This window comes from Phocoena phocoena, chromosome 2, assembly GCF_963924675.1.
Source record: "Phocoena phocoena chromosome 2, mPhoPho1.1, whole genome shotgun sequence".
NCBI lineage: Eukaryota > Metazoa > Chordata > Mammalia > Artiodactyla > Phocoenidae > Phocoena > Phocoena phocoena.
The window spans coordinates 26494558-26520201 of record NC_089220.1 but is presented as its reverse complement, the minus strand read 5'-3'; the positions used below and the strand labels follow the sequence as shown (position 1 = coordinate 26520201).

The 25644-nt window shown below is 41.3% G+C and overlaps 1 protein-coding gene across 1 annotated transcript in view; it reads left to right on the top strand.

The window, feature by feature from the left end:
* The window catches only part of TTLL5 (tubulin tyrosine ligase like 5), a 253665-nt gene that overhangs the window by 226249 nt on the left and 1772 nt on the right, over positions 1–25644 (top strand). Inside the window, exon 31 of the mRNA XM_065871649.1 lies at positions 22927–23009. Within this exon, the coding sequence (XP_065727721.1) occupies positions 22927–23009 (83 nt within the window). The remainder of the gene's footprint in view (positions 1–22926; positions 23010–25644) is intronic.

The window sequence follows — 25644 nt, the reverse complement described above, 5'->3', positions numbered from 1 at the left end:
GAGCTATTGCAGCACCGCCAATGTCCAGGCTGTGCCCTGTGGGAGGGGCAGGCACTGCTCTTTTATGTTCCCCAGTGGTTGTGATGAGTGCTGCCACTGGCAGGGTTCAGGGTCATTGCTAACTAACTCTTCTGGCCTCCAGCAGGAACCTCAGTCAGACAGTGCACTGGGTAACAGTGCTGAACTGTGGGCTTGGAGGGAGGAAATGAAAACTTCCTCCTGGATGTGTTTCTCTTTTGGTCATTCTACAGCGTTAGATCTTTTCATATATATTTCAGATAAAATGCAATACTCTTCCCTCACCCCCACCCTTGTTTGTTCATTTTTAGGCATTTGAAAGGGAAGACATAGGATTGGGATTTCATTAGAGGGATTAACTTCATTGACCTTAGTCATCAGGCTCTGTGTAGCAACAATGTTTCTAATACCTTTTGTCATCTACCTGTTTTACCTCAAAAAAGACATTTCCATACCTGAATCACGTTTTTTAGGTCACGTCCTTCACTGTACCTCCAGCCATCTTCCCTAGTAAACCAGAAATGGACTGGTAAAAGGAGTGCTGGTTCTAACAGCCCCTCTCCATTTAAAATTGGGGAACTTATCAAAGATATCTGGAAGAGGCAGGCATTCCCTGATGGATAAACGCCTAGAGGAGGTTTATTTCTCTTGTTCTCATTGAGGCTCCCCATTCATTTGTCCTTCACAAAATCAATTTTAGTTGTAAGAAGGAATCCTAGGGCATAGAAAAAGCAGTTAGTGTTTTTCCCCCCTTGGATAATGAATCAAATTCTGGATTTGGATGGAAAACAATCCCTCGTGGTTGTTTTAATTGTATTGCTGCCATTATTCATTTATCCAACAAACGTTTATTCAGTGCCTACCAAGTGCCAAGCACTGTTCTAAGAATAACAGGCATCGTAATGACTTTATAGAACTATGTGGAGCAGTAGGAGAGGGCAGTGGGAAGGCTGCAGTTCGTGGTTGAGAGCCAATAGCACGATCAGAAGGATGTATGGTCCCTCACCCTAGAAAGAATAGCCTTGAGTCCTTAAGAGTGCAGCCTCTGGAGCCAGCCTGCCTGTGTCCCATCCCACCCACCCCCCCTACATACACACACACACACACACACACACACACACACTTTATTAACGTGAGATCTTCCACAAGTTACAAATTACTTAAACTCTTGACTTCAGTTTCCTTATTTGTGAAGTGGGGATAACAAAGTGTATTTGCTTCATAGGACAGTTGATAAATATTAGCAGACTTAATATCTGTAAAGTACATAGCACAAGACCTAGCACACTTAAGAACTCAGTAAGCCTTAGTAACCATTATAAGCATTCCAAAACCACACTTTCTTTCCCAGGTTTGAGGAGCCCACAGTTAGGTGGGAATATCAGTGAGTTGGATATGAATGTTGAATTTGCCAGTGTGCTCCTCGTTTGTGGCTTTTCCGATTATTGCTGAGATGGCCCGTGGTGCCCCTGTGGCTAGTCTGCTGGTGGAGAGGGGGGCTCCGTCAGCAGGCAGCAGGGCTGGACATTTGAGGACCCCACTCACTGCCCTGAACTCACTGCTGGCAGGAGAGCACTTCAGGCTTCTGAGATGGAATTGCAGCTCTATGAACAAACTTTGCTTTGCTGCATTTTTGTGGTTTCTTCTCTCTGACGGGCAGGAGTGTGGGAAAACCGGAAGCAGCTCAGCACCAAAAAAGCACAGAAGAGGGGGGGAAAGCAAGATTTCTTCAGAATTTAAGAAATATAATCCAAGTATCAAAAGGCATGCAATGAGGCGTTGTTCCAGGAAATAGTTTCCAATTTGCCTTTAAAACTCTAGCACAAGTCTCTGAAGCTAAACAAGTTAGCACTAATGGAGACCTGAACATCCTTTCCCTTATATGTAAACTAGTGCCGTGAGGCCCCTGCTGTTTTCAATATGCTTCTGACTCTTAGGAAAAAGAATAGCATTGTTTTTCTCTGAACTGACTCAATGAAAAGTTCCCCCTAGGAAGCATCTAGATAAAAGTTTTTAAAAATAATCTTTTTATTTAAGAATTATTTTAGATTTACAGAAAAGCTGTCAAGATAGTACACATAAAGATAAATAAACCCAGTTTTCCCCACGGTTAACATCCTATATATACTGCCATGGTACATTTGAAGACTGTGCCATACTAAGAAACTGTCATCGGTACATTACTATGAACTAAACTCCATACTGTATTTGGATTGATGAAGTTATTTTTAATCTAGAGAAGCCTTTCATGGCTCCCGAAATCAGGATCCTGAGTATCAGTCGGTACACTACTCTGATTGTTCTGAAGTAATTCTTGTTCCTAGCAAGCGTAGTAAGTTACTTAACATCTGTGGGACTCAGTTTCCTATTTAAAATAGGGACAATAATAGTACCTGCCTCATGGGGTTTTTAAGAGAAATAAATGAATTAATGAATGTCAAGCACAAATACAGTGCCTGGTACATAATAAATGCTAAATAAATGTTAGGTATTATGGTTAATACTAAGTTGGCACTTCAAGAAATTTTCATGTAAGTTTTTACTTTCTTCCTGCGAGATGTGTTGCTTCATTTGCTTGGAGCTTATTGCGGCCTTTATTCGGGCTCAGTTCACATTAATCAGGAACCCTCAGTTATGACTGGAGGGAGATACAGAGTCACACTCAGGAATGCCATAGTTGTCCCAAGAGACACAGCTAATGAGAAGTCGTAATGAGCTTTTGACCGTGCCAAGCCCTGTGTTTTTGGTTGAACTTCAGGCTTCTCCTAGCACAGCAGTTGGCACTGGACAAATATAGAAGCAATTTCCAAGAGCATCAAAGTTTCCACATCCTAGAGGGTTGAGTCTAGAGAACAATGGAACATAAAAGATGGAATGTCGTTTGGATTTTGGTGCAAAGGGAATTGAGAATCAGAACAGTGGGGTCCTGTTTCTTTATGATAGTAGTCAGGTCACTTTTCCTCTAAAGGTTTCAGCTTCCCATCTGTAAAACAAAACCCACTGTCGCCACTGAATAATTAACCAAAATAACCTGTTTTCAGTCTATTCTGTTGAAAGATTTTTAATGAACACGTTTGTTTTTTAATATTGATGCTTTACAGCCATTTTCCTCATCCTTTCTTGGCCCAACAGTTCTTTGTTACAGTTCTCAAATTCATATATTTCCTTTAGCTAAATCTCACTTGTCAATTCTGTGAAGAGAGTGGTTTAGAATTTTTTTTTACCTTTTCCATGGTGCCAATACCCTTTTTTGATTTTCCTCTTTAATGTTTGTAACACTTCATAATTTAGTACCAACTTCAGATCCTCCTTTCAAAACTATTTGTGGTATTTCTTCCAAGCAGTCAGCTGAACTAGGAAGGATGACAGCCTGTGAACAACTGCATGCATTTGAACTGTTCCTTCCTTGTAAAAGACCTCTTTTTTTTTCAGAGCCAGAATCACACTCTCCAGGAAATATGGAGAAAGAAACCTGAGATGATTAAAGTTTGCCAGGGAGGTGGGCAAAACTCATAGACTAGAGATGAATTTGGAAGGGCAGGGTCAAAGCTGTTTACCTTGGGACTTCTCTGAAGAAAGAAAACTGTATGAGAAACACCAGACTTAACACATTTTTGACTGGAGACGTATTACGGCCACAGGCATTAGTTTCTGCAAAAATCCCCCAGTCAATAATGTGTTAACTAAAGGACTTTTCTTTAAATAGCTGGAGTTACCTTTCCTTGCCAGGTTTTAGGATATCCTGCCTCAGGGTGACCTCAGTAGAAATTGAAGTCAACTGCCGTTCAGTGTCAGCACCCAGGACAGTGGTGTTTGATAAAGGCTGCTAGGGAGTAGGAAGGAGGAAAGCAATCGAGAGCCCGGCAGCATGTTAAACCAAATACCAATTAATGTGACTGGAACATTTGGTGATGTCAGCAATATGATGGAGGTGCTCAGAGGTTAATGTCAGAAAAATATAAAAATAAGGATCAGGAAAAAAATATGCTATATCTTTTTAACATATGAGTCATTAACAGTGAGTCATTAACAGTGATCAGGAGTTACAATGGTCCAAAAGTAGGGTCTTGATGTGAGCACTGAAGATGTCATATTATAGGTTAACCATCTTCTCTCAGCCTTTCAGCCTTTTATTATGTGTAGTTTCAAGAAATATAATGGAATCTGTAGCATATCCATCCTTAAATATAAGATTTCTAAATTATGCATTTCCCAAATATATAATCATAGACTTTCAGTGCTGGAAGATAAAGGCCTGGATGAAGGCACAATGTCGGGCCTTGGGTGTAGCAAGGTATACAGATGGTCAGTGGCAGAACCAAAGCCAGAATTCATATCACCCACTGTGCTAACCCCATACTCTTCTCAGTAGACCACTGATTTCAGACCCCTCCCCCACACCCCCACCAGTCCATTCACATCCGTTCTGTACAGCAAGTGGCAGATTAATCATCCTAAAATACTGCCTTTGGGAAAATGCAGTGTCAGCACTTAGGAACTCACTCCCGTTCCTTTCCACGCCAGTTTTACCACTTAAGTGGCCAATGAAATACTCAAGAGGAGGAAGAATTAGTGTCACCCTCATACTGCGGTGTTGGGGAAATGTCTGTTAGATGTAGCACAAGAAGGATTGCATAGAACAACAACATCGAGGGCTTTATATACTGCCTGTCTATGGGAGTGCAGTGTAGGAAAATACTGGGAGCCCTGGAATATACCAGACAATGCCCTCTCACTCTAAGGGGTAGGCCTGGGGCTAGAAAGAGCTAAGGGCCAGTTGAGGAGTCACCACTTAGACTCCCTTTCCTCTACCAGCCCTCAGCGTTTGGACCTCAGTGGTGGCATTAGGAGATCTTAGGAATTGGTTTGGGCATGACGACGATGACATCAGTCAGAGAACTAGGTACTAGTCAATCACTTCTAACCAAAAGTTGCCATTGGGATATGTATGGTCCAGTGGGGAGAGAAATACGTGAGAGTCATAGAATGATGGATCTTCCTTTGGTGATTCATACTTAGGTAATTTAAATTAAAATCTTACTTCTCATTCCTGCTTGCTGGGATGTTAAAATGGTAATATAAATGTTGGGTATTTCCCATCTCTCACTTCCCTTCTTTCTTATCTGATTATGAAAATCCCTTTTTTAAAGGTTTGGACAGAAACTTAAAATAGCCTTTGATAGAATTCCTATCAGTTTCTCTGTTATCCTGCGTCCTTATTAGCAAACTTAGACTTTCTTCTCCGAGGATGAGCAAATATTTTAAAATCTTGGGGCCTGGGAGTAGATAGTATAGCTTAAAAGAAAGCTCCGTGGTGAAGATTCAGAGGAGCTGCCAACCTCCAAAATAAGTTTAATCAAGAAAGAAAACAACATTTTAGAAAATCCCTAATGTGCATTGGTGTGTAGAGCTAGAAAAATCTATCTAAGAGAGAGCAAGCAGTCTGGGGTCAGGAACGATTAAATGGAAATGAGAACACCTGAGTGAAAAATTGGGTTGAACACAGTGAATCGAGATTGGGCACTGCAGAAAATTGAATTAATGAAATTCAGGACAGATTTTTAAAATTCTGCCAAAATTCTGAGGAAAAGGTATACAAAGGTAAAAATGATGAGAGAAAAGATAGGTTCAACCTAAAATAGTGAATTCCAAAATGAGAATAGAATAGTCATTATTACAGGCAGAATAGACCTAACATAAGGACATAAAGGGTTTTGAACAATATAATTAATAAGATTAAATTAACAGACATGCAATTTTATGCCCTGCAGAGCTCCCAGGGAGTATTTTTCAAAACAAAACTATCTCAGTGTAAATCCTAAAAAGACGGAAATTATACAGTCTTCATTCTCTGACCACTTTACAATAAAATGAGATATTAAAAATATAGACAAATGTCCAAATAATTTTAGAATGTTAAAACATTCTTTTAAGTAACTTGGATCAAAATTATTTTGGAAACTACCTTGAAAATAAGAATTGTACATATCAGAACAAGACAAGAAAGCCCACTCTAGCCACCTTTATTCAGCAGTTAGGCAAGAAAAAGAAATAAAAGGCATCAGTGTGGAAAGTAAGAAGTAAAACTGTCTACTTGCAGAATGCCACTATTTGCAGACGACATGATATTGCATATAGGTTGCATACAACCCTAAAGACCCCACCAAAAGACTGTTAGAACTCATACATGAATTCAGTGAAATTTCAGGATACAAAATTAATATACAGAAATCTGTTGAATTTCTCTACACTAACAATAAACTATAAGAAAGAGAAATCAAGAAAAGAGTGCCTTTTACAATTACAGCAGAAAGAATAAAATACCTAGGAATAAATATAACCAAGGAGGTGAGAAGATCTGTTCACTGAACACTATAAGGCAGTGATGAAAGAAATTGAAAACAAAAATAAATGGAAAGATATTCCATGCTTATGGATTGGAAGAATTAATATTGTTAAAATGTCCAGACTTCCCAAAGCAATCTACAGATTCAGTGCAATCCCTATCACAATTCCAATGGCATTTCTCACAGAAATAGAACCAAAATCCTAAAATTTGTATGGAACCACAGAAGACCCAAATAGCCCAAGCAATCTTGAGAAAGGAAAGCAAAGCTGGAGGCATCATGCTCCCTGATTTGAAACGATATTACAAAGCTACAGTGATCAAAACAGTATTGGCATAAAAACAGACACATAGATCAATGGAACAGAATAGAGATCCCAGAAATAAATCCAGACATGTATGGTCAATTAATTTACGACAAAGGAGCCAAGAATATACAAAGGGGAAAGGACAGTCTCTTTAATAAATGGTGTTGGAAAAATTGAATAGCCACATGCAAAAGAATGAAACTGGACTACTATCTTAAAACATACACAAAAATTAACTCAAAATGAATTAAAGACTTGAATGTAAGAATGGAAACCATAAAACTCCTAAAAGAAAACATAGGCAGTAATCTCCTTGACTTGGTCTTGGCGATGAGTTTTTGGATTTGACGACAAAAGCAAAAATAAACAAGTGGAGGGCTTCCCTGGTGGCGCAGTGGTTGAGAGTCTGCCTGCCAATGCAGGGGACACAGGTTCGTGCCCCAGTCCGGGAAGATCCCACATGCCGTGGAGCGGCTGAGCCCATGAGCCATGGCCGCTGAGCCTGTGCATCCGGAGCCTGTGCTCCGCAACGGGAGAGGCCACAACAGTGAGACGCCCGCATACTGCAAAAAAAAAAAAAAAGAAATTTGCTAAGAGAGTAGAACTTAAATGTTCTCACCAAGGAGAAGGGGAAGAAAGAAAAAGGTAAGTATGTGAGGTAAATAACTAGATAGGGGAATCCTTCCACAATGCATATGTATGTCAAATCACCACGATGTACTTTGAATATCTTGTAATTTTATATGTCAAGTCAATAAAGCTGAAATAATTTTTAAAAACAAGAAAAAGAATTATATGTATCAAAACTTATATTTGAAATTTAGGCAAAGATGCACTCAAAGGTAAATTCATAATTATTTTCAGTGTTAAATATGGAAAGATGGTAGAGAAATTAACCAAGATACAAATGGCAAATTCGCTTCAACCAATATAGTGGTTTCAGCTGATTACAGCAGAGTGTCAGGTTAAAAAGAATTATGAGGACTTCTGTGAGCTCAGCAAGACAGAGTGCTGTGATAGATTAGTAATGTCTGATGTTGAGCGTAGTGAATATGCACGCCACATATTTGTCATACCTGAACTAAGCTTCCATCTCTAGAAGTTAAAAAAGAGTCAATAAAACAAAGCTAAGAAAAACAGATCAAAGGAAATCAAGAAGAAAGCAATATAAACCGAAAAGCAAGCAGCAAAATTAGTTAAATCCAAAACCTTGTTTAGTTCTGGGTAGGGGGACAGGGAAGGAGAAAAATAAACACATTTCTGCCAGAAAAATAAGAGAATTAAAAATAGAAGTTTTTAAAAGTAGATATAGGGGAGATTGAAAAATTATGAGGACACTGCACACAATCGTATGCTACTAAATTTTTTAAACTGGATGAAAGATAATATTTTGAAAAATATGAACTATCAAAATTGGTTCTTGAATAAAAAAAAAAACCAAGTAGAACAAGGTAGAAGTTTTTAAACTATCCAAATGGGTTCTTAAAGAAATAGGGTACACACGTAGGCCTAGGAAGCAATTTTAAAATATCGTCTTTAAAGTAGTTCTTTGAACCTTTTTCCTGAAATATTTGGAGGCTTCCAGCTGCCTGCAAAGTAAAGTTGAGAGTCCTTACTCTGGACATTGAAGCCCTCTGCAGTTTGTCCTCCGTCCTGTCTCCAGTCTGCTTCACACATGGCTCCATTCATTGTTCCTACCTGCTCATGTCATGCCCCCTGCACAGAATGCCCTTAACTATCTTGAATCTAAGTCCTGCCTTTTATTCAAGATCAGGTTCTAATTTATCATCTTGACATAGCTTGACCAGATGCCCCATTCTCAGCTCCTCAGCTGACTCTTCCATCTGCCTCCTTGTCTTATTTTTCCTTTTCATATGTGTTCTGCTTTTCGTTAAGTCTGTTAGGGACAGATATCTTGTCTTCATCCTTTTATCATATAGATATTGAATGTGCACTGCTGTGCATTGCTCTAAGTATTGGTGATGACACCAGTGGACGAGACAGACATGAGCCCTCTTTTCATGAAGGTTGTTTTTGAGAGACAAGAGAGAAGTTCAGCCCCTGATATGGCTTATATTCATGATAAGTTCTCAGGAAATGGTAGTGAAGGAGGTGGTGGTGAAGATAGAGATGGTGGCACCATAGTATCTTGCATCAAGGTGAATGCATCAAGGATCACTAAATAACAATTATCTCTTCGTTAGTTATTTAGACCATGTAGAGTAGTGTATGGGAGGCAGTAGAGTACAACTGCTAATATCCCAAGATTTCGAATTAGACTTGAATCCTGGCTCCTTTACTTAATTGACTGTTATTTAGGGATACCTCTAAGCTTCTGTTTTGTTATCTGCAAAATATTACCTACGTCGTGGAGCTGTTCTTAGGATTAAAGGAGATCGTGTGTTTCCCTGACATATATTAAGTGTCCATTGCATGCCGGTTGGTGTAGTTTGTAATTCCTGCTGCCGATATTGTTCCCTGTTAAAAGAAATCTCACTTTTGTTGTTAGTCAACTGATATTCATAAGTATGATTTGGCTCTAGCTAGCAAGGCTATGGAAATTCACACACATTCTGATTTCCTGAACACTAATAACTCTAATGACTACTGAAGGCAAAGGCTTAGTTTCAAACAATACAAAAGGTTAGATTTGGACTTACTGACTTCCAGTCAAGTTGGCTCCGTAAGTTCTCACTTAGTATTCCGCCTCTGCTTCAAATAGCAGTGATAGATAAAAAGCTTAAAGAAGAAAAAAGGGGCCATCTCCTTGGCCCCAAAGTGTACAGAAATGAATAGCAATCAGTGAATGAGGCTGAAGCAACAAGTTTTACGAGCCCTGCTGTGGAAGCAGGCAGTGGCAGCCTGGAGCTCAGCTCCTGTGGCATATTGGGGCCTGAGAGTACCCTACCCGAGAGGAGAGAGAGACTCATTAGTAGAAAATAAAACAGTGATTTTTTTCAACTGGAGATGATGTTGCCCCCCAGAGGACATTTGACAATGTCTGGAGTCATTGGTTGTCATAATTGAGCGGGGGGAGGGGGGGAGGGGGAGGGGTGTTGCTACTGGCATCTAATGAATAGAGTCTAGGGATGCTACTAAACGTCCCGCAAAGCACAGGACAGTTCCCCACAGTGAAGAATTACCCAGTCCAAAATGTCAGTAGTACCAAGGTTGAAAAATCCTGAGCTAAAGAATGCACTGGGCTCTTCTACAGGGAGACTGACAAAGCTGACATGGACCCACTGGCTGAGGCTCCATCTTTATATAAGGCTATGGGCCTACAGAGTTAGAAAGATAATGAAATACCCTGGCAACTGTTCATGTCTCAGAACTCACCTGGATTTCTATTTATCTCTGAGGCAGGGGTACCAGAATACCACCGTAAAGTCTGGTTCTGGACTGGGGTCAGGGGGACTGGGCAGAGGCAACTGTAAAATCTTCAGACAGGGAGGGGTAAGCAAGTAGGGAGACAAAGGGGGGAAGTGATTTCTATTCAAAATGAGCCTGCAAACCAAAATTCTAAAACGCATGAATAAATCTAATATTAAGAAGGATTGCCAGCAGAATCAGCAACTGGGCCATGAATTCCTTGCAGATGAAATTAATATTTTTGAATGGTCAGACATATTAGATCATGTATCTAACAGTATCTTGTGGAACATGACATGTAACTCTGATAGGAATATCAGAAGAGAGAGCTGAGGGATAGATGAACAAGCAGTACTTTAAAAGATAACATCATTAATCATTAGAGAAATGCAAATCAAAACTACAATGAGGTATCATCTCACACCGGTCAGAATGGCCATCATCAAAAAATCTAGAAACAATAAATGCTGGATAGGGTGTGAAGAAAAGGGAACACTCTTGCACTGCTTGTGGGAATGTGAATTGGTACAACCACTATGGAGAACAGTATGGAGGTTCCTTAAAAAACTACAAATAGAACTACCATGTGACCCAGCAATCCCACTACTGGGCATATACCCTGAGAAAACAATAATTCAAAAAGAGTCATGTACCGAAATGTTCATTTCAACTCTATTTACAATAGCCCAGAGATGGAAACAATCTAAGTGTCCATCAAGAGATGAATGGATAAAGAAGATGTGGCACATATAAACAATGGAATATTACTCAGCCATAAAAAGAAACGAAATTGAGTTATTTGTAATGAGGTGGATGGACCTAGAGTCTGTCATACAGAGTGAAGTAAGTCAGAAAGAGAAAGACAAATACCGTATGCTAACACATATATATGGAATTTAAGAAAAAAAAATGTCATGAAGAACCTAGGGGTAAGAGAGGACTAAGGACACAGACCTACTAGAGAATGGACTTGAGGATATGGGGGGATGGGAAGGGTGAGCTGTGCCAAAGCACGAGAGAGGCATGGACATATATACACTACCAAACGTAAAATAGATAGCTAGTGGGAAGCAGCCACATAGCACAGGGAGATCAGCTTGGTGCTCTGTGACCACCTAGAGGGGTGGGATAGGGAGGGTGGGAGGGAGGGAGACGCAAGAGGGAAGAGATATGGGAACATGTGTATATGTATAGCTGATTCACTTTGTTATAAAGCAGAAACTAACACACCATTGTAAAGCGATTATTCTCCAATAAAGGTGTAAAAAAAAAATTAAAAATAGCTGAGAATTTTCTGGAACTGGAGAAAGATACGAGTCCTCAGCTAAAAAAAAAAAAAATCATTTCTTGTACCAAAATAAATGCACCTCTAGACACATCATAGTGAAAATTCACTTTAACTACAAAGGAAAACAGAATACCAGCATTCTTCTCTTCAGAAGTAATAAGTGGCAGAAGGCGAGAGCTAATAGCTTTACAGTGTTGAGATAAAGTAACTTTGAGTCTAGAATTTTATATATAGCTAAATTGTCATTCAAGAAAGAAGGCAAAAAATAATAATTTGAGGGCTTCCCTGGTGGCGCAGTGGTTGAGACTCCGCCTGCCGATGCAGGGGACACGGGTTCGTGCCCCGGCCCGGGAGGATCCCACATGCCGCGGAGCAGCTGGGCCCGTGAGCCATGGCCGCTGAGCCTGCGTGTCCGGAGCCTGTGCTCCGCAACGGGAGAGGCCACAGCAGTGACAGGCCCGCGTACCACAAAATAAATAAATAAATAAATAAATAATTTGAGATAGTCAAGGTCTAAGAGTATACCACCCATGGCCTTCACTGAAAGAAATAGCAAAGATAAAAGTGAACACAGAATAACATGAAACAGTGAAGTGCAAAAATTTTATAAAATGTCTATAAATGTTAGTGACTATAAAAATAATTGTTGGTCTTCTTTAAGAAGATAAAACACATTTAAGACAACAACAGGATTCAGGGACAAGAGTAGTCAGTGGATAGTAAATGTATAACAGATCTGTGTCAAGTTTAAGGACAGGACAGAATACTGAATGGCTTTATACTTTCTTAGAAAATAATAGCTAAGTAATTAATATACAGTCTATTGCTTTCAAACCAACAGAGGGGGAGAGAAGGGAATGTAGAAACTCTATGAATCCAGTGGGAGGCAGGAAATGAAGGGGAAAAAAAGCAAAGGAAAAAGATGAAAAATTTAAACTAAGATAAAGTAAAACACATGTGTAATCACAATAAATGTTAACAGATTATACTCTTCTATTAAAAGATAGATTACCAAATTCCATTTTTTAAAATGCTCAGTTATAAGCTGCTTAAAAGAGACATACCTAAAGTAAAATCTTGCAGAAAAGTCGAAGATTGGAAAAAGGTAAACCATGCAATACTAATTAGAAGGAAAACTAGTATATCCATAGATAAAATTAAGCAAACATCATTGATAGGGATAAAGAAAAGCACTTGTATGCACTTAACATAACCTCAAAATATATAAATCAAAAGCTAACAAATTATTTAAGAGAAATTCACAAATTATCATGGTGAGTAATTTATTTAAATATACGTCTATCATTAACTGACAGGTAACTCAAACAAAAATTTCTGAAGATTTTGAATATTTGAAATGGAGAATTAACAGTTTGCTTTAGTAAGTGGCTTTTAATCTTTTTTGACCACCACTCATAATTTAAAAATACATTTTATATGCAACCCAGTAAAAATATCTCTATGTATATGAAATAAAAGTTTCACGAAATACTACTTCCTATCCTTTTAATTTATTATTTTGTTTTCACGGACATTATGCACTGAAGCATAATTACACATGAAAACACGTGAGAGAGTGTACCTAGTCCATAAAGTTGGTGATGATCCTATTTCTCTCACTGGGATTTTAAACTCTCCCTAGGATATGACACTTTGGAACTATAAACTTCATAGAACAGGTGAAGCCATGGACGCCAGAACAGTTCACACCAACTGACCCATGGTCATAACACCCAAGGGAGAAGAGCCGTAGTAATTGTTCATGTTCATTCAGGCTTACCCAAATCTTCCTGACTGGATCTCAAGTGAGATAGTATTAAGTGCTGGCTCCTTCTTTATTGGAGAGTTTGATATTTCAGTCTCAAGGTGTTATTTCTAAGACTTGAGAAGCTAGATCTTGCGAACAGCCTCGCGAAAGAAACGGTACTGGGTTTAAAGAAAGACTGTGATGTCTGCTCTAATCTAAAGACTTGTTTTAGAAATGACTTTTTTTTTTAACATCTTTATTGGAGTATAATTGCTTTACAATGATGTGTTAGTTTCTGCTTTATAACAAAGTGAATCAAATATACTTATACATATGTTCCCATATCTCTTTCTTCCCTCTTGCATCTCCCTCCCTCCCACCATCCCTATCCCACCCCTCTAGGTGGTCACAAACCACCTAGCTGATCTCCCTGTGCTATGCGGCTGCTTCCCACTAGCTCTTTTACATTTGGTAGTGTATATATGTCCATGCCACTCTCTCACTTTGTCACAGCTTACCCTTCCCCCTCCCCATATCCTCAAGTCTATTCTCTAGTAGGTCTGTGTTTTTATTCCCATCTTACCCCTAGGTTCTTCATGACCTTTTTTTTTTTTTCTTAGATTCCATATATATGTGTTAGCATATGGTATTTGTTTTACTCTTTCTGACCTACTTCACTCTGTATGACAGACTCTAGGTCCATCCACCTCACTACAAATAACTCAATTTCGTTTCTTTTTATGGCTGAGTAATATTCCATTGTATATATGTGCCACATCTTCTTTATCCATTCATTCTTTTTTCTTTATTCTGCCCTACAGTAGTTATTTCCACTATTTTATCTTCCAGGTCACTTATCTGTTCTTCTGCCTCAGTTATTCTGCTATTGATCCCTTCTAGAGGACTTTTAATTTCATTTATTGTGTTGTTCATCATTGTTTGCTCTTTACTTCTTCTAGGTCCTTGTTAAACGTTTCTTGTATTTTCTCCATTCTATTTCCAAGATTTTGGATCATCTTTACTATCATTATTCTGAATTCTTTTTCAGGTAGACTGCCTATTTCCTCTTCATTTATTAGGTCTGGTGGGTTTTTACCTTGCTCCTTCGTCTGCTGTGTGTTTTTCTGTCTTCTCATTTTGCTTATCTTACTGTGTTTGGGGTCTCCTTTTCGCAGGCTGCAGGTTCGTAGTTCCCATTGTTTTTGGTGTCTGTCCCCAGTGGCTAAGGTTGGTTCAGTGGGTTGTGTAGGCTTCCTGGTGGAGTTGACTAGTTCCTGTGTTCTGATGGATGAGGCTGGATCTTGTCTTTCTGGTGGGCAGGTCCTCGTCTGGTGGTGTGTTTTGGGGTGTCTGTGGCCTTATTATGACTTTAGGCAGCCTCTCTGGTAATGGATGGGGCTGTGTTCCTGTCTTGCTAGTTGTTTGGCACAGGGTGTCCAGCACTGTAGCTTGCTGGTCATTGAGTGAAGCTGGGTCTTGGCGCTGAGATGGAGATCTCTGGGAGATTTCGCCATTTGATATTACGTGGAGCTGGGTGGTCTCTTGTGGACCAGTGTCCTGAAGTTGGCTCTCCCACCTCAGAGGCACAGCACTGACTCCTGGCTGGAGCACTGAGAACCTTTCATCCACATGCCTCAGAATAAAAGGGAGAAAAAATAGAAAGAAAGAAAGAAAGAGGATAAAATAAAGTAACGTAAAATAAAATAAAGTTATTAAAATCTTAAATAATTATTAAGAAAAAAATTTTTTAAGTAAAAAAACGGACGGACAGACCCCTAGGACAAATGGTGAAAGCAAAGCTATACAGACAAAATCTCACACAGAAGCTTACACATACACACTCACAGAAAAAGGACAAGGGGAAAAAATAATATATTTTGCTCTCAAAGTCCACCTCCTCAATTTTGGGATGATTCGTTGTCTGTTTAGGTTTTCCACAGATGCAGGTACATCAAGTTGATTGTGGAGCTTTAATCCGCTGCTCCTGAGGCTGCTGGGAGAGATTTCCCTTTCTGTCCTTTGTTCTCACAACTCCCGGGGTTCAGCTTTGGATTTGGCCCCACCTCCGCGTGTAGGTCGCCTGAGGGCGTCTGTTCTTCGCTCAGACAGGACGGGGTTAAAAGAGCAGCTGATTAGGGGGCTCTGGCTCCCTCAGGCCGGAGGGAGGGAGGGGCACAGATACGATAGGGGCTCCTATCCTTTTTAAAATGCTGATTGTGTCTCCTGAATTGATTTTACAACCCCCTTATGAGTCACAACTCACAGGAAAACATTAATAGCCATGCACAGACTCCTGGGCCCAAAAGGGATAATATACATTCTTTTAAAGTATACGTGGAATATTTATAAAACTTCAGCACATACTGTGTCACAAATGAAGGCTCCACCCATTTCAAAACATCAATATCACACTCTATAGCTATAATAAATATACTTAATTTAGAAATAATAAGATAGTTTTTTTTAAGGCCTATGTGTTTGAAATTTTTTTTAAATAGGGTAATACTCAGTTGTTAAAGAGGCAGTCATAAGGAAAATCATAAAACATTTAGAACTGAATGGCTATGAAAGTATGACATATCAAATTTGTGGGATAGCCAAAACTACTCGAAAGTAAATTTGTAATCTTAGATACATTCATTACAAAGACAGGAAGGATTGAAAATCAGTGAGTTAATCATTTAACTTGAAACGCTATAAAAGAAACAACAGAGTAAATTAATAAAAATAAAATAATAAAAATATAGAAATCACTTAGAAGAGCCTGGCACATGGGAGAACACGAGAGAACAGTGCCTCAGTCAGTGTCTGGCACGTTAGGTGTTCATTAAATACTTGGTGCAGGAATGAATGAAATTGACAGCAAACAATAGCGAGGCTTACCTCTGCAATGACTAATAAATAAGAAAAAGAGAAAGTCCCACATAAATAATATTAGGGATGAAAAGGAATGTACCAAGAAATATGATGGATTAGATAATGTGTAGTATGTTTATAAAATGAATCCTTTGCACCACTACTACACACAAGTTGACTTCACTAAGTGTTTCTTTTTTTTTTTTTTTTCTGTACGCGGGCCTCTCGCACAGGCTCAGCGGCCATGGCTCACGGGCCTAGCCGCTCCGCGGCATGTGGGATCTTCCCAGACCGGGGCACGAACCCGTGTCCCCTGCATTGGCAGGTGGACTCTCAACCACTGCACCACCAGGGAAGCCCACTAAATGTTTCTTGAATTGGTTTTGGAACCAGACCCACATTAACAGTGTTCTTTGCTTGTTATTTGTTATTTGCTAAGGAGTAACATGTTAGCTTCTGTTTGTGAAATGCATGTGTAGTCCCTGGACAGGATTACACAAACACTTGTGTGCACGTAGGTATGTTGTAAGGAAAATTATAAGACATTTAATCTGTGAGTAAATGTTCACTAAGAAAAGTCAAAGTCTTTTTTTTGGAATTCAGTTCTTTAACCTAACTTGCATCTTAGGATTTCCTCTGTCCTTTGAGAATTGAAAAGTGATTGATTGTCACCGGTATTTTATAAAAATGATCAAGTTTGAGGGTTCTTCTTTTCAGGACCTTCACAGATGCCACCGTGGCCACTTGCCACACCCTGACAAGACCAGCATTTCTCGCTCTACTCTTTCTGTAGAATCTTGAGCATTTTCCTTTTGTATGTCCTTCCTTCTACAGAAGGGTCGTCCCTGATGTGGTGACATGAATCCAAGATAGACTTTCACTAAACCAGTGAAATAGAAAACTAGTACCTCTGTGTTAGAGATGTGGAAAGCCTTGAAATATAGCACCAAGCCACAGTCAACCTTGTGAAGTAATGAACAAAACAGATCTTAAAGAAAGAATATCACTTTCAGGAAAGCTTCCACTGATTAAAATAATGGCCTGGGGTGGGGTGTGGGGAGGAAACCACAAATAAAGGAAATACAGGCCCATGAAAAGACACATCACCCTTACCAGCAAAATGGATAACGGGGGTTTTACTCATTATAACCCTCCTTGGTGATAGCATGTTATATAGGCCTGCTGTATGGTGTGGTCTTGATGCCAGTGGAACTGCTAGCCAGCCATTTGATCAGCTTGCATTCCCTAAGTAGAGACTTGCACTACAAGAAGTCTTTCAAAATAATAAATGCAGTATTTATTAAAGACAATATTTCCACTTACAGAGATATGATTTGTTTGTAACGTATCATTGAACAACATCTTTGAAAGGCCCAGAAGAGCTGTTTCCCCTCAATGCCCATATCGGGATCTTTCTTGGGCTGCAGGAACATGGAAGAGGCAAGAGGAGTAGAGAGAAATGGAGCAAGTGAATTGAATTCTGGGTTAGGAAGTACATATTTAATTTTTAAGGAAACTCTTTAGGTACTAGCTATGAACACGTCCCAAGGAAAGTTCCTGCCTTCATGGAGATGTCACTGTTAATGGAGGTCTTCTAATTCTTCATTGCCACTATATATGGCCGCATATCTTATTTCAGTTTTTAAGTGGCTCCGTCAATCAGGAATCCTGTCCTTCAGCAGCTTTTGATGATTAGAGACAGTTCACCTGCAGAGAAGGGTCTGAACTAAGCCCATTACCACAGCTGAGATTGTAGTCAGCCTCTAACACTCAACCTTTGACTACATCTCCTTTCCGTCTCCTAGAACTTGCACCATTTCCGAGAATAACAATGAAGGAAAACTACAGGATCAGATAGTCATACCTAGCACTCTTCTTGGTTTGAACTCTAACTTTTGTGTGATATAACGTTAATGGCACCTTTCTCGTCCCATCTTTTCAGTATTTCTCACCGCAAAACTCTTGAACTTTTTTTTTTTTTTTTTTGGCTGCTCCAGGTCCTAGTTGTGGCTTGTAGGCTCTTAGTTGTGACATGGGGACTCTTAGTTGTGGCATGCGTGCGGGATCTAGTTCCCTGACCAGGGATCGAACCCAGGCCCCATGCATTGGGAGCAGGGAGTCTTACCCACTGGATCACCAGGGAAGTCCCTGCATACTTTCATAACTCATTTTTCTGAATTCATCTTTAGCCACCTCTTTGTATTCCATTTGTACTGTGATCAGAACACCACAGGTAACGTAGCTGCATCCAACACACATTTAACTTTGCACATTCAGCTATTCAGAGAGAAAGAGAAAGTACAGTTTCGATAGTGGCTGATTCTACTTGATATTCCCCTCAGGACAAGACAGGAGATGCATGCTTCTCTTATAGGAAGAGCATCCCACTGTACTATGTGTAATTCTCATGCTTAAAGACGCATATTCTTTTTTTTTTTTTTTTTTTTGCGGTACGGTGGCCTCTCCCATTGCAGAGCACAGGCTCCGGACACGCAGGCTCAGCGGCCACGGCTCACGGGCCCAGCCGCTCCACGGCATGTGGGATCTTCCCGGACCGGGGCACGAACCCGTGTCCCCTGCATCGGCAGGCGAACTCTCAACCACTGCACCACCAGGGAAGCCCAAAGACGCATATTCTATATGACAAGCCAGCTACTTCATTTGGTGCACAGTTGAAGAAACAGTGATTAATTCTGATGCTGGCAGGGAAAAAAGATGTGTATTAGCTTTATTAAGAGACAGGTTGTCAACCTCAAATGAGACCTCTCTTCCAAAGGGAGTTTAAGAGTAATTTTGACTGATTTTGATTTCTGACTGGTAGGTTGCCAATAATTACCTTTTGACTTCAATAGCAAATCACTGTTAAGTTGCAAGTTCTGAATATCTGTGGTCATTCTTCTACAGTTTAGCACCAATAATCCGTACTGAATTAGAATCAATGAGTCATCCAACTTAATATTTTTTTTGTAGATAGGCTTATAGTGAATGCAAAGATTGTCAATATTCCTAAGTAACAATAACAATACTAGTAATAGTTAATGTTTATTTAGCCCTTAATGTAAAACCCAACACTGTACTAGGATGTGCTTTACCATCCACCATCTTATTTAATCCTCAACAACCCTATTACGTAGGTCCTGTTACCTTAATGTCAAAGCCCAGTAACAGACTTAGAAACAACCAAGAGGGGGACTTCCCTGGTGGCACAGTGGTTAAGAATCTGCCTGCCAATGCAGGGGACATGGGATCAATCCCTGGTCCTGGAAGATCCCACATGCAGCGGAGCAACTAAGGCCGTGCACCACAACTACTGAGCCCACGTGCCACAACTACTGAAGCCCGCGTGCCTAGAGCCCGTGCTCCGCAACAAGAGAAGCCACCGCAATGAGAAGCCCAAACACCACAAGGAAGAGTGGCCCCCACTCGCCACAAATAGAGAAAGCCAGCACACAGCAACAGACCCAACACAGCCAAAAATAAATAAATAAATAAATTTATTTTTTTAAAAAAAAAGAAAGAAAAGAAACAACCAAGGGGACATATACATACCTTTCTGTGTAAATACTTCCTAAAACACAAGTACTTTCAGGAAAGCAGCAAAGAATCATTGCAGAAGCAGATCAGCAAGTGCAAATTAACATACAGGCTCTAGACAAGCGATGTTTTAAAAGTTCTCATTTCGGAGTGGTTTGTCCAGAAGTTGGAACATATTTTCCCAAGGAAATGATGTTATCACAGCAAAAGCATATTTACCCATGATGTGCCTAAAGTTGTAATAACATAAACCCAAACCATTTTGTGTACCAGTGTCTCTATGGAAAAATTTACTCTGAGTTTCCCCTTGGACGTCTGTGGACACATTTCTCCTCCACTGGGGAGAAGGGGAACTCGTGCGAGAAACAGTAGGACCGTCCGAAATGTTCAAAGTCGGAATCAGCAATGGCTCCTGAGGCCTGTGGTGGGAGTTGCTGGAGGGAGGAGGATGGAAGAGTGAGTAGAACTGGGTACAAAGGGACACAGGGGCAGGAGATCTTGGGTGAGGAAGAGGAGGAAGCCTATAAAGGTGAAGGGTGGGAGAGGAATTCCAGAGAGGAGAGGAGAAAGAAGTCACTAGCTCTAAACCCCCAGGGACTCTTCTCATGCCTCCGGAAGCTTTCTGTTCCCTGCCCGTACTCTAGTGCCTCCAAAATGTCGCCTGCCTGCTTCCCTTTTTACTGCTAACACTAGGGCTTCCTCCAGGACACTGAGATCAGCCCCGTAAGTTTTCTTGACTTAGCTGCTTCTAACACACGTGAATGGGCCTTTGGGTTTTTTAACTTTTATAAAGGAAAGGGCCCATCCTAGGCCCTCCAGAACTTTGTCTTTTTCACTTGGACCTGGAAGCACAAATATCGGCCTACAGATGCTTTGGATGGTTTTTTTGGGTCCATAAGGGGCTTAAGTAAATTGCATAAGCATTCCAGATGTAGCTCTCCAAGGCTGAGGCTTGGGAAAAGGGAAAAAGCCCTCTGCTCCTTTCTCTTCTTTTTGCTCTGTGGTTCCCCTGTCCTCAAAGCGAAAGTGGAAAGGAGTGGGCAGCGCCCAGACCGAGGCTCGCTAGAGGGGAAGGGCTGTAAGACAGTGTGATCCTTGCATCGCTGCTGGGGTGTGTTCTCAAGTGGCACATCTCCATCAGGGGTGTAGGGACCACCTGGGCACCTAAGCCTCTCCCAGCGTTTCCCATCCCACCTTCCTCTACTCACCAGTCAGTGTTTCCCTGACTTCTCTGGTGATATGAATCACCTGGGCACCTGGGGAGCTTAAAAAAAAGCCTGAGTTCTCAAGGCCTATCCCAGACCACTGAATCAGAATCTCCAAGTGAAGGGCCTGGAAAGCTGTGTGATTGACAAGCGAGCCCAGGTGATTCCCGTCAGGGATGTTTGGCAAACACTGCCTGACTAACCACCACCCACGCGGCACACTTTGATGGTCTTTAAAGTCTCCCAGGACATTCTAAGCCCCTTTCTGCCTCAGAATCATTATATGGACATTTCTTCTCCGTGAAAGGCTCTTTCCTATTCCCTGCTCTTGGCTAAATGCCTGCTTCTCCTGACTTCAGGACGTGCCTGAAGCACGATTTCCTCAGAAAGGCCATCCTTGACCACTCTTCTCACCATGTACACAACTAATGGTTTTTATTTAGTTAGTTAAAATTTCATTTATTTATTTATTTTAAATTTTTCATTCATTTATTTATTTATTTTTGTCTGTGCGCGGGCTTTCTCTAGTTGTGGTGAGCGGGGGCTACTCTTCGTTGCGGTGCGCGGGCTTCTCATTGCAGTGGCTTCTCTTGTTGCGGAGCATGGGCTCTAGGCACGCGGGCTTCAGTAGTTGTGGCACACGGGCTCAGTAGTTGTGGCATGGGAGCTCTAGAGTGCAGGCTCAGTAGTTGTGGCGCACAGGCTTAGTTGCTCTGCGGCATGTGGGATCTTCCTGGACCAGGGCTCAAACCCGCCCTTGCGTTGGCAGATGGATTCTTAACCACTGCGCCACCAGGGAAGCCCTATTTATTTATTTTTTGAAGCGGTTTTTTCTTTTGGCCGCGCAGCGTGACTTGGGGGATCTCTGTTCCCTGACCAGGGAGGGGTTGATCCTGGGCCACGGCAGTAAAAGCCTGAATCCTAACCACTAGGCCACCAGGGAAATCCCTTTCTCCTCACCATCTAAATCAGGTTCCCTGTTTCATTCTCTCATAACACCTTGTGCTTTTTCTCCGTAGCATTTATCACACAGTTTGTATCTTATGGATTTGCCAAATGCCTACCTCCTCACTAGCACCAAGCGCAGGAATGCTTAATAAGTATTTTTTGCTTGAGTGAGTAAATGGAAAAGTAGCGTTGGGCGAAGGTACTACAGGTTGGGTTGGATGCTGCTCAACAAATAAAGAACTGAGTATGAGAACTTGAATCTCCCAGGTAAAATTGTTACATGTCAGCTAAAGTCAAGGGAGATGGGCCCAACAAATAAGTGTATTAATGGGGCAGTGGGTGAGATTACTTCAAAAAATATTTATTAAGTACCTAGTATGTGCAAAATGCAATATTAGGAGCTATGGATACAACACTGAATGAGACTGAAGCAGTCTCTGTCTTCATGGAACGCACATTCTAGCAAGGATGACAGCTGTTAAGCAACCAGTTACACGGTTCTATAATTTTGGTAAATGCAATGAAAGAATGACAAAGCTGTAAGAGCCTATAACAGGGAGACCTGGCATGGTCTGTAGGGCATCAGGCCAGTCACAGTACTTCTAAGACAAGTGGCTGGGGAAACTGTGCCCAAAGAATCTAATATACTCTGTCCTATCTCTTGTCAACGGTGGCACGAGGGGAGGCGCCTCTGTATATGGCTTCGCCACCTCAGCACAGTTGACATCTTGGACCAGGACATTCTTTGTTTTGGGGCACTTTCTAGTGCACCGTAGGAAAGGCTTAGCACCATTCCTGGCCTCTACCCACTGGATGCCATAGGCCCCGCAGTTGTGACAACCACAGATATCTCAACATCACCAAGTGTCCCCTGTGAGAGGGTGGGGGGAGGAAGCAAAATCTGCCCCCCTCCCTCCCCCAGTTGAGAATCACTGCTCTACCTGAAACTTTTTTTTTTTTCAATGTCTTCACTTATGATTTATCCAAGTCAGTACCAGGAACTCAATTTATTCATTCAGTAAGTATTTGTTGAATGCTTAGGCACTGGGGACACAGTAGTGATCAAAGCCCGTGCTTTCTTGAAGCTGTGTTCCAGTGGGGAGAGATGGACAATAAATTTTAAAATATGTAACATTTCAGAAGTAGGGGATAGGTTGGTCTTAGAAGTTCTTTCTGATAAGATGACATTTGACTTGAAAGAAGAAAGGGAATGAGTGGCAACACGAAAAGCAAGAGGCAGAGCCATTGCAGGGCTGTAGTTGACCTCACCTTTGTCTGCAGGCCTAACCAAGCTGCTTGTGTTTCAGAGCGTCCTCCACGGAAGGGCAGCTGGACGGACTCCAGAGCAGCCTTAACTCTGCAGCCTTTGTGCCCATCACCAGCTCCACAGGTCAGTTCCAGGTGGGACAGCGGGCAGGGTCTGGGCCAGCAAGTTCTCTCCTGCCTCTGAAGAGAGCTCCAGCTCAGAGAACGAAGCATCCAGGCCTCTGGAGCACTGGCAAGTGGGCATTTTGTTACTCTCTTCTTCCAAATGACAGCAACATTTTAGGATGAAATGGTTTTCCAGAACTAGTTTGGGGTAGGCAAAATTTCCCCGTCTGGTAGAATGTTATCAGATTTGCAGCATTTAGTAAAAAGCCTGTATTTGACTGGTGTTTTAGTGTTTCTGTGGTATTTCCACATGTAGTATCTCACACTAAATCCTCACCACAACCCTGTGAGGTATAGCTTTGTCACCTCCACGTGAGGAAACAGAAGCTCAGAAAGTCAAGGGGCCTGTGGGAGACGGTCCATGCGTGCAGAGCTGGAGCTGTGGTCTAATCTGCGTCCTGTCATGCTAATGTCATAGTCTGTTGCCAGGTAGTTGCTGAGGACCTCAAGCCTCTCAACATAGAAGTCAGGCATCATTGGTCCAGGGATAGTTTTCTGTGAGGAATAATTCATAAAAATACACTAATAGGTAATCAGAAGATTGAAAGCAAATCTACTTGGATTCAACTCAACAAGTGTTTTGTTTTTGAGCACCTCCTTTGGAGAAAGTAACATGCTGGGCACTGGGGTGCGTAAAGGGTGAACTAGACAGTCCCTGCTGACAGGGAACCTAGAGGCTCGGAGAGAGGGAGGTCAGCAGGAGCCTGCTGTGTGGGGTGGGGAGGGATATCTGGCACTGGGGATGCAGAGAATAACAATAGACAGCCTTGGCTGAGCATCGCTGTGTGTCAGGCACACTTCTGAATGCTTAACATTTATTCACAAAACATGCATATAACATAGGAGCTGTAGTCCTCGTTTTACGGCTGAAGAAATAAAGGCACAGACAGATTATGAAACGTTATCTCAAATCTCACAGCTAGTGAATGGTGGAGCAGTATTTGAACCCAAGGGCCAACCTGACCCTGACTCTTTAGGGATTGGGGAGGACTTCCTAGAGGAAGAAGCATCTAAGCTGGGGTTTGACTGTAGACAGGTCAGCCAGGAGAGGGGAGGTGTGGGGTGGAAGGAGTTCCAGGAAGAGGGAACAATGTGGGCAAAGGCCAGTTGAGGGAAGGGGGCGGGTGGTGAAAAGGTGCTGTGTTCGGGGAGCCCTCGTACTGAGGACTGGGATCTGAGCCGGGAGTGGCAAGAGAATAGGCTGTAGAGGTAGCAGGGCCAGCCTATGAGCCGGGGAGGGAACTTGTTCTTGAGAGCAGTAGGGAGCCATCGAGGAGCTTAAGGGCAGGGTGCAAGGGTGTGTGTGTGTGTGTGTGTGTGTGTGTGTGTGTGTGTGTGTGTGTGTGACGTAATACACCTTCAAATGATTACAAGATTGCTAAGGAGCCTGGTTAGTTTGACTGTATATTATGGGGATAATTCCATATACCTCATAGGCTTACTGTGAGGTTTAAAGGAAGCAGTATACAGAGAAAGGCTCTATAACTGCGCCCAAGTCGGGTAATAATATGAAAAGAGTATAAAGATTTTGTTTTCCACTTAAACTCTTTGAAGCTGAATTCCAGAAATATTTGATGGGAATATAAACCCCCCTTTCCCCAAAAAAAGAATTACTAGAAGATGGTAGTTATTTTTAAGGAAGTGAAATTTCCACCTTGGAACTCTTATGGCCTGAGAAGTGAGTGGCTAAGAGAACCATGGACTAGTCGGCAGGGTTTCCATGAGAGACAGCTTTTAGAGCCTCTGTAGCTCTTCAAATTTGCTGAGGCTGGAGAGGCTTACAAAGCTTAGGAGATCCAGGAAACCTGCGTATTTCATTTGTGTGTCTAATTGATACATTAAGTATGGAATTGAACTCTTTGCATGCACTCTGGGTGAGCAAGTTGGAAATTTGAGGGACAGGTGGGTCATACTTTCAGCATCTTGATCATGAATTAGTGTTTACCGACTGTTGACGGTACTTAGAAGTTTTTGTAACAGTTGTACTGAATTTGGTATCAGTAAAAAACCACAGAGCAAGGAGGAGTTGTACTTCTCCCTGGCTTCTAATATCTATCTTTTCTCCCTGCTTCTACCTTAAGGTAAGTGCATTATTCCTCTCACCTTGTTTAGGTAGCCTGCTGTTTACTGCTGTTGTCTCCAAATGACTCTGGGCCTCTAAAGTCCTTTGAATTTTTCCTCTTCTATGACTTTCCTGGTGTTCCTGATACTTAAAGAAATGCTGATGAACATGACGTAGCAAGGTTCAGGCATTTTCCATACTTCCCAATAAATGTTTTACCTTAGCAACATAATAATAAGTAACCCTGTTAGAGTCATTTATAGAGCTAGTAAATAATTACCTGGCACTTCAGTGTTTTACCTACAAATTATGTTTTTCTTTATTACACATAGATTTAAAGGTGTTATTCTAGGGGTTTAGAAGCATGTCCTTTAACAGGGAGAAGGTTAGGTTGCTATTAAAAACATTTTTCTTTAAACCCACAAGAAGGAAGAACAACCCCTAATAAGTCAAAACATTTACACATCTCTCTGAGAGCTGGGAAGTTTTGCGTGTATAGGAATCACTAAACTGACTATGAAAGGTATTTAGC